At 42.8% G+C, this 12,758-nt stretch overlaps 1 protein-coding gene across 2 annotated transcripts in view; it reads left to right on the top strand.

The window, feature by feature from the left end:
* SCYL2 (SCY1 like pseudokinase 2) overlaps positions 1-12,758 on the top strand; it is a 51,296-nt gene continuing 38,538 nt past the window's right edge. Inside the window, exons 1-2 of one of the 2 annotated variants that reach the window (XM_074941823.1) lie at positions 1-139; positions 8,862-9,066. In XM_074941823.1, coding sequence (XP_074797924.1) covers positions 8,890-9,066 — 177 coding nt within the window. In that variant the 5' untranslated portion in view covers positions 1-139; positions 8,862-8,889. The remainder of the gene's footprint in view (positions 140-8,861; positions 9,067-12,758) is intronic. The other variant, XM_074941824.1, reaches the window with a different exon arrangement.

The raw sequence follows: 12,758 nt of genomic DNA, 5'->3' as shown, positions 1-12,758 counted from the left end.
CGGGGGGCTGGTGGCCCGGGCGCTGGTTCGGTCGCCATGGAGTAGCCGCGCGCGGGGCGGGGGCTGAGCCGCGGCTGGAGAACGCGACGCGGACGGACAGACGGCGGGACACGGCCCCCGCAGCTTCCCTTAGGCGTAGGTGAGAGGGCGGCTGCCTCTGGCCTAGCGACACCGGGAACCCGCTCGACTAGGAGGGGCCCTGGGCCGGCAGCCGGGGCCGTGTTTTGTGCAGGGCCGGAGCGCCGGGCTGGGCGGCTAGTCACTCACTATAAACCTTTGGCCCCGGGGGTGGAGGAGGTGGGGGGTGCAGGCGAGGTGGCGAGCAAAGCTGTGACGGGCGCTCCCTGCAGGGGCGCTCCCTGCGGGCAGCGATACGTGGCTTTGTTGGCAGGACACGCCAACACCCGAAGGGCTCGTGTGCCTATGGGGCTCGTGTGACAGTTCAGCTTGTCCCCGCTCTCTCCCAATCCCCTGCTGGGAGCCTATAATGAATAACTTGTCTGTTGTCTCTCCACTTGGTAGCTTGCAGGGTTTGGGGTTTTCAGCCTTGCCCTGTGGTACAGAACTCATGATGAAATAAGGATATGCTTTGCCCTGTTATCATTGGTACTTTACATGATCCATAATATTTATGCTTTTCAAAAATGTGCTTTGAATTGTTTTTACAAGTAAAGGAAGGCTTGATTGTAAGGAGAATACTGGGAGCCACTGGGTATCAAAAATACCCCACTGAGACCTAGTTGCTCCTGTGCTCCACTGTTGAGCTGGTGGGGAGTAACCTACTTCTTGTAGGTTTCAGAGTAGCTGCTGTGTTAGTCTGTATCGGCAAAAAGAAAAGGAGTACTAGTGGCACCTTAGAGACTAACAAATTTATTTGAGCATAAGCTTTCGTGAGCTGCAGCTCATTTCATCCGATGTGAGCTGTAGCTCACGAAAGCTTATGCTCAAATAAATTTGTTAGTCTTTAAGGTGCCACAAGTATTCCTTTTCTTTCTACTTTTTGTAGGGTGCACCACTGTGTGTATCTAGCCAGCTCTGTGGAATGGCACTTATGATAGGGTGGAATTAGGTCTTTCGGCTCCCTGCTCCCTTGCTCACAAGTGGAGTATCAGCCTTTTCCCGGGCGGGCGGGTGTCACAAACCAGGCAGAGCACTGATACAGCCATGGGGGATGGGTGGCGTTGGTTTCACACAAACATTCCCCCCCTGCCTCCCACATGACCACAATAGAAAAGAGAATAAACTAGCTCAAAGTGATTACTCAAATGAAAACTGAGGAGGAGTTGGAGGCTTATTTGTTTTGGCTTTATTCTTATTTTCAGTATTCTTAATGTTCCCCTATCTTGTGCCACTTATTCACGTGTTAACCTGAGCAAAATTGTAAAGCTTCAGTTCTGCAAGCTGCTCTGTGTAGGCAAACACCATCACAGAGCCCCCGCTGACTATAAAGGGGTTCCATGGAAGCATAAGGGCTCCCCCACACCCACCAATTTATAGAATTGGGTCCTGTTTTTGTATAGATATTGTACTCAAATGTCAAACAGGAAGAAGAAAAGTTCTTAAATACTTAAGTAAATTCTTAAATAAAAGTACTTAAATATTTCTAGAGTGCCCACTCCTTGTTGCCTGAGTATTATAGTTACTAAGATACTGCAGTTTTCTTGCTTTTTGTCTCTTCTACGTTATAATTTAAAAGCGTAAAATACTTTATGCCTTGTGGATGCTTGATGCGCTCCCTGCGGGGGCGCAGGATGCTTACATCATTGTCTTGTGATTGTTTCTTTTCTTTTCTTTCTTTCTATGTATAGTAGCTCAATTTTAGACTTGAAAATACTGCTGAAGAAGCTGATGTTAACTTTCATATTTTACATACTACTGTTTTGACTAATCTGTGGTATTGAAATTGTCACTGCCCAAGTTAAAATCTTTTATGTACTTCCTCCATGTGGATTGTGTCTCTAGATATATTATTTCAACTGACATTTAATATGGTGTAATTGAAACTGGTAATAAACTATTTTTATAGAACAAAACCCATCTTAGATTTCAGTCAGATTGTCCACACAAGGATTTATAAAAATATGTCGGCAGTATTAACAGACGTTAATTTATGAAAACAATCTGCATGCTGAGAGATAAAGTTGGCTAATTATCTCTCTCCTCTGCTGAATTAGTCAATGGTTTAACTTTGTGCAGCGCCAAGTTGGGAAGGATCATGTTTGATCATGCATACCAGGCCTATTTGTAAATCCTCACTCTTGATGATGATTTTTTGTTAGTATCCTCCCTTACTGCCTTTTCCAATCTTTTCAATACAATTACCACATGGAACTGCCACCTCTAGCAGAGAATGCTTCCTCCAGTTTAATTGGAAGCAATTTCATTCATTCTTCCACCTCTCAACAGAGAGACTCTTCTTCAAACTTAAGCATACATAAGGAATTTGAACATGTAAAGGGGAATATGAACAGGAACTGTTTACTTCATACTTCCAGTGTAATCAGGTTTTTAAAGATGCCCCTCCCTTGTTGTGACTTCAAAGGCAGAGACTTGTGCTAGTGGGTTAATTACAGAAATAGAAACTGACTGTTCTAGTTTCATTGTCCATGCTGAATGAAATACAAAAGTAAGTAATATAAATGGTAAAAAAATAATTTAGGTCTAGTTTACTTAGTTTTAACAAGCTTGAGGTAACACATAAGTATTCGTTTAATTCCAGTGTCACAGACTTGTTTTACCTTAGTCCTTTGCCCACTATGTCCATTCTATACCCTGAGATTCTGTGTTGCACATCCTTGGGAGATACAGTTTCTCTTTTTTGAGCCAAGACCAGTAAACGTGGAGTCCTATATGCTATCCTTCCACAGTGAGAATCCAACAGGGTGCAGCTAAAAAGTTACCAGTATAGCTCTTATGATATTGATATACTAGTGAAGGGTCAAGTTCTGTGGGGTTTTGAGCAGTGCCACCCTGTTGATCCCAGCAGGGATAGAGTGTGCTCAGGACCTTGCGTGACTGGGCCCAAATTTACTTGACGAGGCATTTCAGAAATGGAGACACTTAGAAGGGATTAAACTGGAATATATTGTTTCTGCCTATCTGAATGAAATCTTCAGTTGCAGAAAAAGCAATATCAGGAAACAAATACTATATATTTTTATCTTGGTATCTGCTTGGGGCCTGATTCTGTAGTCCTTTTGCATGTGGAGCACTCATGCAGAATGGCTGTAGAATAAGATCCTGAAGGACTACAGATACCAGCATCTCTTTATTTCAGGCTGTCCTATGACCTATGAGGCGTGGTGTTTTTCCATACTTATCAGGTAGGCAATGCTTTTCCTTAGCTTGGGGAGTTTAGATATAAGAAATCAGTCTTTATCTTGGCTGACACAACTACAATTTGTATAACATCTTACCTTAATGCAATAATACACAAGGGGTGTGTGTATACACACACACACACACACACACCCCGTGTATATATTATAATAAAGTAAATTTCTCTAACTTATTTTCACTAACCTCTCCAACAAAGCATTAATACTACAGTTTAATACTCTGAAATAATTGTCTTCCTCATTCCTTGGTCTCTCTATTCCTGTTCAGTAGCTAGTTGAACAGGAAACTTCTGCTGTATTGGCGTGGTTCTGTATCATGAAATTCGGTTGCTTCAGATGGAATGTATTTACCAATACTTAACTCTTCATACCTAAGTAATTAAGGCCCTGGTCTTGCAAATGCTTACACACATGCCTAACTTTATGCAGTGGGTAGTCCCACTGAAGACACAGGGGATACTCATGAGCTTAAAGCTAAATGTTTATAGGACTGGAACCTAAGTAGTTAACTCCCTTCCTTTCTACAACACGTTTCCTCCAACCAGCACAAGTAGGGTGAAGAGTTCAGCAGAAATTAAAAAACTGAAAAGGATTACAAATATAACAATTATAAATTTAGGGAGTATTGTCACCCAGGAGGTGTCGTTCCCCCCCCCCACACACACACACAGTACCCTCACCCACAATTCTAACCTCAGAAAACAAATTACTTAGACTCACGTACCTGCAGGTGATCAAAATGAAATGTAACTTGCATGAAACAGCTACAATTTTTAATTTAATCCTAGTTACCTCATTCTTTGATATTGTGTCCCCGGCTTATTTCTATCACTTGCTTTTCATAATTTTGAAAACAGCTGCTATATCACCCCAAAATACCCTCTCTTCCATTTGGAAAACACAGTGGTACTCTTTAGGATGGTGGGTGAAATGATACTCTGAATCCATGTAAATATGTCTTAAATGTCAAAGAAGATGGTAAGAACTAAATGTACTAAACCACCCCATGAAGCTAATTGGCCCGAAGTTAATGACATAATTATTGTAAGAATAATATTTTGGTTACCTAGGTACGTGACCAATAAGGCTATAAATTTAAACAATAGAATCATAGAACCATAGAATATCGGGGTTGGAAAGGACCTCAGAAGGTCATCTAGTCCAACCCCCTGCTCGAAGCAGGACCAATTCCCAGTTAAATCATCCCAGCCAGGGCTTTGTCAAGCCTGACCTTAAAAACCTCTAAGGAAGGAGATTCTACCACCTCCCTAGGTAACGCATTCCAGTGTTTCACCACCCCCTTAGTGAAAAAGTTTTTCCTAATATCCAATCTAAACCTCCCCCATTGCAACTTGAGACCATTACTCCTCGTTCTGTCATCTGCTACCATTGAGAACAGTCTAGAGCCATCCTCTTTGGAACCCCCTTTCAGGTAGTTGAAAGCAGCTATCAAATCCCCCCTCATTCTTCTCTTCTGCAGACTAAACAATCCCAGCTCCCTCAGCCTCTCCTCATAAGTCATGTGCTCTAGACCCCTAATCATTTTTGTTGCCCTTCGCTGGACTCTCTCCAATTTTTCCACATCCTTCTTGTAGTGTGGGGCCCAAAACTGGACACAGTACTCCAGATGAGGCCTCACCAGTGTCGAATAGAGGGGAACGATCACGTCCCTCGATCTGCTCGCTATGCCCCTACTTATACATCCCAAAATGCCATTGGCCTTCTTGGCAACAAGGGCACACTGTTGACTCATATCCAGCTTCTCGTCCACTGTCACCCCTAGGTCCTTTTCCGCAGAACTGCTGCCTAGCCATTCGGTCCCTAGTCTGTAGCGGTGCATTGGATTCTTCCATCCTAAGTGCAGGACCCTGCACTTATCCTTATTGAACCTCATCAGATTTCTTTTGGCCCAATCCTCCAATTTGTCTAGGTCCTTCTGTATCCTATCTCTGCCCTCCAACGTATCTACCACTCCTCCCAGTTTAGTATCATCCGCAAATTTGCTAAGAGTGCAATCCACACCATCCTCCAGATCATTTATGAAGATATTGAACAAAACCGGCCCCAGGACCGACCCCTGGGGCACTCCACTTGATACCGGCTGCCAACTAGACATGGAGCCATTGATCACTACCCGTTGAGCCCGACAATCTAGCCAGCTTTCTACCCACCTTATAGTGCATTCATCCAGCCCATACTTCCTTAATTTGCTGACAAGAATACTGTGGGAGACCGTGTCAAAAGCTTTGCTAAAGTCAAGAAACAATACATCCACTGCTTTCCCTTCATCCACAGAACCAGTAATCTCATCATAAAAGGCGATTAGATTAGTCAGGCATGACCTTCCCTTGGTGAATCCATGCTGACTGTTCCTGATCACTTTCCTCTCATGTAAGTGCTTCAGGATTGATTCTTTGAGGACCTGCTCCATGATTTTTCCAGGGACTGAGGTGAGGCTGACTGGCCTGTAGTTCCCAGGATCCTCCTTCTTCCCTTTTTTAAAGATTGGCACTACATTAGCCTTTTTCCAGTCATCCGGGACTTCCCCCGTTCGCCACGAGTTTTCAAAGATAATGGCCAAGGGCTCTGCAATCACAGCCGCCAATTCCTTCAGCACTCTCGGATGCAACTCGTCCGGCCCCATGGACTTGTGCACGTCCAGCTTTTCTAAATAGTCCCTAACCACCTCTATCTCCACAGAGGGCTGGCCATCTCTTCCCCATTCTGTGATGCCCAGCGCAGCAGTCTGGGAGCTGACCTTGTTAGTGAAAACAGAGGCAAAAAAAGCATTGAGTACATTAGCTTTTTCCACATCCTCTGTCACTAGGTTGCCTCCCTCATTCAGTAAGGGGCCCACACTTTCCTTGGCTTTCTTCTTGTTGCCAACATACCTGAAGAAACCCTTCTTGTTACTCTTGACATCTCTTGCTAGCTGCAGCTCCAGGTGCGATTTGGCCCTCCTGATATCTTTCCTACATGCCCGAGCAATATTTTTATACTCTTCCCTGGTCATATGTCCAACCTTCCACTTCTTGTAAGCTTCTTTTTTATGTTTAAGATCCGCTAGGATTTCACCTTAAGCCAAGCTGGTCGCCTGCCATATTTACTATTCTTTCGACTCATCGGGATGGTTTGTCCCTGTAACCTCAACAGGGATTCCTTGAAATACAGCCAGCTCTCCTGGACTCCCTTCCCCTTCATGTTAGTCCCCCAGGGGATCCTGGCCATCTGTTCCCTGAGGGAGTCGAAGTCTGCTTTCCTGAAGTCCAGGGACCGTATCCTGCTGCTTACCTTTCTTCCCTGCGTCAGGATCCTGAACTCAACCAACTCATGGTCACTGCCTCCCAGATTCCCATCCACTTTTGCTTCCCCCACTAATTCTACCCGGTTTGTGAGCAGCAGGTCAAGAAAAGCGCCCCCCCTAGTTGGCTCCCCTAGCACTTGCGCCAGGAAATTGTCCCCTACGCTTTCCATAAACTTCCTGGATTGTCTATGCACCGCTGTATTGCTCTCCCAGCAGATATCAGGAAAATTAAAGTCACCCATGAGAACCAGGGCGTGCGATCTAGTAGCTTCTGCGAGTTGCCGGAAGAAAGCCTCATCCACCTCATCCCCCTGATCCGGTGGTCTATAGCAGACTCCCACCACTACATCACTCTTGTTGCTCACACTTCTAAACTTAATCCAGAGACACTCAGGTTTTTCTGCAGTTTCGTACCGGAGCTCTGAGCAGTCGTACTGCTCCCTTACATACAGTGCTACTCCCCCACCTTTTCTGCCCTGCCTGTCCTTCCTGAACAGTTTATAACCATCCATGACTGTACTCCAGTCATGTGAGTTATCCCACCAAGTCTCTGTTATTCCAATCACGTCATAGTTCCTTGACATCACCAGGACCTCCAGTTCTCCCTGCTTGTTTCCAAGGCTTTGTGCATTTGTATATAAGCACTTGAGATAACCTGTTGATCGCCCCTCATTCCCAGTATGAGGCAGGAGCCCTCCCCTCACAGACATTCCTGCCTGTGCTTCCTCCCGGTATCCTGCTTTCCCACTTACCTCAGGGCTTTGGTCTCCTTCCCCCGGTGAAACTAGTTTAAAGCCCTCCTCACTAGGTTAGCCAGCCTGCTGGCAAAGATGCTCTTCCCTCTCTTCGTAAGATGGAGCCCGTCTCTGCCCAGCACTCCTCCTTCATGGAACACCATCCCATGGTCAAAGAATCCCGTGGTCAAAGAATCCAAAGCCTTCTCTCCGACACCACCTGCGTAGCCATTCGTTGACTTCCACGATTCGACGGTCCCTACCCAGGCCTTTTCCTTCCACGGGGAGGATGGACGAGAACACCACTTGCGCCTCCAACTCCTTTATCCTTCTTCCCAGAGCCACGTAGTCCGCAGTGATCCGCTCAAGGTCATTCTTGGCAGTATCATTGGTGCCCACGTGGAGAAGCAGGAAGGGGTAGCGATCCGAGGGCTTGATGAGTCTCGGCACACTCTTAAATATGTCTGCGCACTCTTAAATATTCCGTGGTATGCTATTTTTCAAGTTTGTTTCACATTTGTCTGGTGGAGAAATGAATATTCCTCCATGCCCTCTCTTTGAAACAAAGTTGGAGGTTGTCTTAATTTAGAGTTTGTTTTTGGGTGTTCTATGTATGTTAACTGTTAGTAGCAATTAATTTCTCCTCGTGTTCCATCTTCACCTCATTTCTTACTGCAGGTAGGGAACAAGACAGATATGTCTCTCTCCCAGTTTCAGTATAAGTTTCTTGTCCTATTCCCCCAATAGCACACCCAGCAGCAGAAAGATATTCATATTCATGGTTTGAGCTGCTGGACAGTGGTGTTTTCTTGGTGTCTCTGGCAGCAGGTGTTTGTAATTAACTACCTCAATTAAGGTTTCAGAGTAACAGCCGTGTTAGTCTGTATTCGCAAAAAGAAAAGGAGTACTTGTGGCACCTTAGAGACTAACCAATTTATTTGAGCATAAGCTTTTGTGAGCTACAGCTCACTTCATCAGAGGAAATAATAGTAATATATAGTACAGGTGAAAATAAACTTTATTCTAAACCAGACTCTTGCATCTCTTCAATTGCATAACCATATAGAAGCACTAATTCTAAAAGAAAGCATAGAAAAAGCAGTTCCTCCACTTTCCCTTCAGCAGCTGATGGACTCATTAACACATCAGAACAGAAAGTGTTAGTAACATCTGCAGTTGGTTCAGGTAAAACACTGAATTTTGAGCGTGGGTTTTGGCAGGTACAGTGAGAGCGAGGACTCATTTTTAAAATGCCTTCAGCGTAAATATATATTTATACTGTTGATGATTTGAGATCTTAGGCAGGTTTTCTCTTTTAAGAAAAAAATAAAGCTTTACTCTTAATTTTTTAAAATATAGATTTCCCATAGCTGGCTTTGTGTTCTGTGTTTTTAATAACATGCACTCATGTAAACTAACCATTTTCAGTACCTTCTGTTAACAGAAATGGAAAGAATTATGATTTTTCCCCCCTTCTGTTTGTAGGCTAACGTGATAGCATATAATTGGGACAATGGAGTCTATGCTAAATAAGTTGAAAAGTACCGTTACAAAGGTAACAGCTGATGTAACCAGTGCGGTGATGGGAAATCCTGTTACCAGGGAATTTGATGTTGGCCGACATATTGCCAGTGGTGGCAATGGGCTTGCTTGGAAGATTTTTAATGGAACTAAAAAGTCAACAAAACAGGTGAGATCTCAGGTGAAGGCTTGTGGTTACATTAAAATCATACTTGAGGAATAACAACAATTGCATCTTTTGTTAGGAACGGTTTAGAAGTACATTTTGTTCAGTAAACTGTTGCTAGCATTACAACTTGTGGAGTCAAACGAAGACAGAAAAGGTACCCAAATGTGTTAATTGATTTAAGGTTCCCACTGCTCATTTCATCACAACAGACATATACAATTTAGTTTCTGGGTCAATAGATATGCAGAAGTTGAGCAGTAAGAAATGTTAGGTATGAGCTATGTTGACCAAAAGTATGTGGGGGTGGCCTCATGCTAACTGCCTTCACCATGCCTGTTTCAGGTCATTGCTGTTAACCCCTCATTCCCATAAACACTACATTCACTCAGGGGCGGTAGGATTGTCTAATTTTTGGTGGTGCCCAGAATGGGAGCAAGTCCCACCACACCCCCACAGCTGCCTTGTAAGCTGACAGGTATTTTTTTAAACAACGTAAAAATGGACTGGAAACAGGAAGCGTTTAACAGTTTCCCTATATTGCACAATATCACTATTGTAAGAAAAAATTATTAAACTAAGAATATCAACTTTATTAATACTTTTTTGAATACGGAAACAACCAAGCACTCTTGGATCAATAACCCTCAAAATACAATTACAGTGCTTAATAGACAGGATAACTGTTCTATTCCTTTAAATTGCAATGGATGCGGCTGTGGGGGCATGGGGAAAGGTGGTGTGGCTGTGGAGGCATGAGCTATGGCACCGTGGGTATCTTTAACCTGGTTAATCAGCTTAATTCCCTGTGGAATGGCTTAGGTACATTTTTCAAGTCTTGATTGGGTGTTCTCACAGTAGAGTCTGCATGATTTGGCTCCAAACATGGTAAAGCAAACCCTGACTAATGTTTCTGCAGACTGTTTTGCCACTAATATGGCTAAAAGTACACTGCCAGTTCCATGTGACAAGGGGTCAGCATTTTATTGCGTGATGATCAGTTGTATTTGACTAGTAGTGACATGATTATCATTAGTCCATATTTTAGCCAGTCGTCACGTCAGCATTCAATCTGATGCTGCAAAACAAAACTAATCAGTGTGGTAAGTACTTTGTGTGTGAAACGGCTTTCAGCAATTATTTAAATATAAGAATCATTTATTGAAGGATGTCTTTTTTTCAGATGTTTGTGAGGAGTTACACTCTTTGGTAGACTCCTTCCGAACATTGCAAAGATATACAGCGAAGTGCAAGATATATTGTGGTTATTAAATTGCATACTATCTGTTCATTAGTAACTTACTGTATTCCTTTGTTCTGCCAGTCCACCCTTCTGGCAACTTGTGAGTGGCTGTTTGTCATCTGTGCCAGTGACATCACTAACTTCCCCAAAATGATACATGAGTGTCCTGTGTTTCACATACTGCTGACAAAAAAATATTGGAGCTATTCCTTTCTTTCCACCACAAATAGCTATTCAGTATTCAAATATAGAGTCTTTGGCCATCTGGCTACAGGTTCACTTTGTGGCAATATACATAGTTTAAAACCCTTTGCCACAGAACTCTTGAGTTTTCATATGGGAGAAGCAGAACTGATCATGCCTCTTGTTCCCTGGATAAGTGGAAGTAAGGTATATTGTGGAAGTGGGTGAGATAGGATTATGCTTTGAACTGTGTTGGCCTACATCAGCTCTCCGTTTAAGTTAGTTTCTAAATACTGAGCACTCTTGAAAATCTCATCACTGGAGTCTGGAAGGTGAATGCTTTTAGAAATGGTATTGTGGCACTCAAAGTGGAGGGAACTTATTGCTGCCCTCCTGGATCTTCTGTCTGTCCTGATTTACAAGGATGTTCATATTTTAATATTTGATTATCAGGTTTTTGCTTGCTTGCTGTCTGGTTTACACAAATAAATATGTGAGATAATATATGTACACATGTGTGAATATTTGTATATATGTATTATGAATTGTCCTATGTAGCACTGTGTGTGTGTATACATGCACACACACATATATAAAAAATTATTTAGGCCCCAGAAATTTTTTTGGTCAGCCCATCTTGGGATTTGTTGTTTGTTTACTCCATATTGCCTTGAACGTCCTTATATATAATTTTTTCCTGGCATAAGGAAGCGCTAGTTCCCTCCCCTCTTCTTAAAATGCAGTCAGGAAGGCACATATAGGGATGGGGGCACTTGAGAGAACTTTCTTACCAAACCACCTCCTCCATCTCAAGGGTTAGCAAAATGTGTAAGGAGATGATCATCTGGGCACTAGGATCCCTGCTACACCTAGTTTCTGTTCCTCATTCAGAGAATCAGTTAACTCACACAATGTTGTTGGAATCTTTAGTTTAAAAAAAAAAGTCAAGTGAGGAAGGGAGATTAGTTTCAAAATAATCACAGTAAATGAGGCTATTACTAAAACAACATGCAAGGAAATGTAATTTAAAAAAGACTCCAATTTTAAAAGACTTGTGAAAGAATAGGAAGACGGGGCGTCTCTTTTGGGGAAAAAACAGATGATTATTGGAATAGAGAATTCTCTGTAATTGAGGTTCCAGAAAATCTTAGTAGCACATCATGTAGTCAAATGCTCGGTACGTGTTCAATTACTGAATTGAATGATTTGCCAAAGTATATCTATTACACCCCCTCAAAAAAGTACATTGATTAAAAGAATATTAGTAAAGTTGCAAAGTCAAGCACTTAAAAGTTAGGAAATGCCAGAATTAAGGTTGCCTGTGCAACGGAAATCTGGTCATCTTGTGCGTATACATTGTGATACATTCTTTAATTACATGATGGCATACTATTTTTTCTCACAAGACCACTGCCTCATTCAGTGCATAGGATGGACAGTTCTGATTTAATGAGTAGATAATCAATATTTTTTTCTCCTCATTGTTCAGTATGTAGCCCTAACCCTTATTTACTGCATGCTATTCAAACCTTTCTCTGAAGACAGAATTATTAATTTCCTTATAGACCTCTTTGGCACTCAGCACTATCATAGCTGAGTCCTTCATAAAGAGTAAGGAGTTTATTTTCACAACACCCCTCTCAGATGAGGCTGTATAATTATCACCATTTACAGATGGAGAACTGAGACACCGTGAGATTAAGGTCAAAAGTATCCACTAATTTTGGGTGCCCAATTTGAGGCACCTAGAATCTGATTTTTTTTTTTCCAGTCTTTAGCATTATATAGCATGTTATGTTCAAAGCACAGTCCCACCAACTTAAATTGTGTCAAGTGCTCAACACTTCTGCTGTTAGATTCTTGGGTGTCAACTCAAACATTGAGAAAATGAAACACACAATTAGTGCCCACCAGTGAAAAGTTTGGATTAAGTGAGATGCACAACAATGTATAGGAATTCTGTGGCAAAGTCAGGGGTAGAATAACATTCTCTACGGCAGGATTCAACTGCCCTAACAGTGAGACCATCCTTTCTCTTCCTGCAATCCCTTGTGTCATTCTCTACGTACCTTCCAACTTTCAGAACAAATGAAGCAAGGGTCCCACAGTCAAGGCTGCTTCACTGCACAGCCTTGATTCATCCTCAAAGCCGGTCCATCCTGTACACTGAATGAGACGGGCCCTATGGAGGGTGCGGGAGGGGGGAAGGGGGCGGCGGAAGCATGTGATCGTGTAATTACAGACTATCATGCATAAGTGTGGGGGTGGG

This window comes from Natator depressus, chromosome 1, assembly GCF_965152275.1.
Source record: "Natator depressus isolate rNatDep1 chromosome 1, rNatDep2.hap1, whole genome shotgun sequence".
Taxonomy (NCBI): domain Eukaryota; kingdom Metazoa; phylum Chordata; order Testudines; family Cheloniidae; genus Natator; species Natator depressus.
The sequence above is the reverse complement of the archived record's forward strand: the minus strand, read 5'-3'. Positions and strand labels throughout refer to the sequence as shown.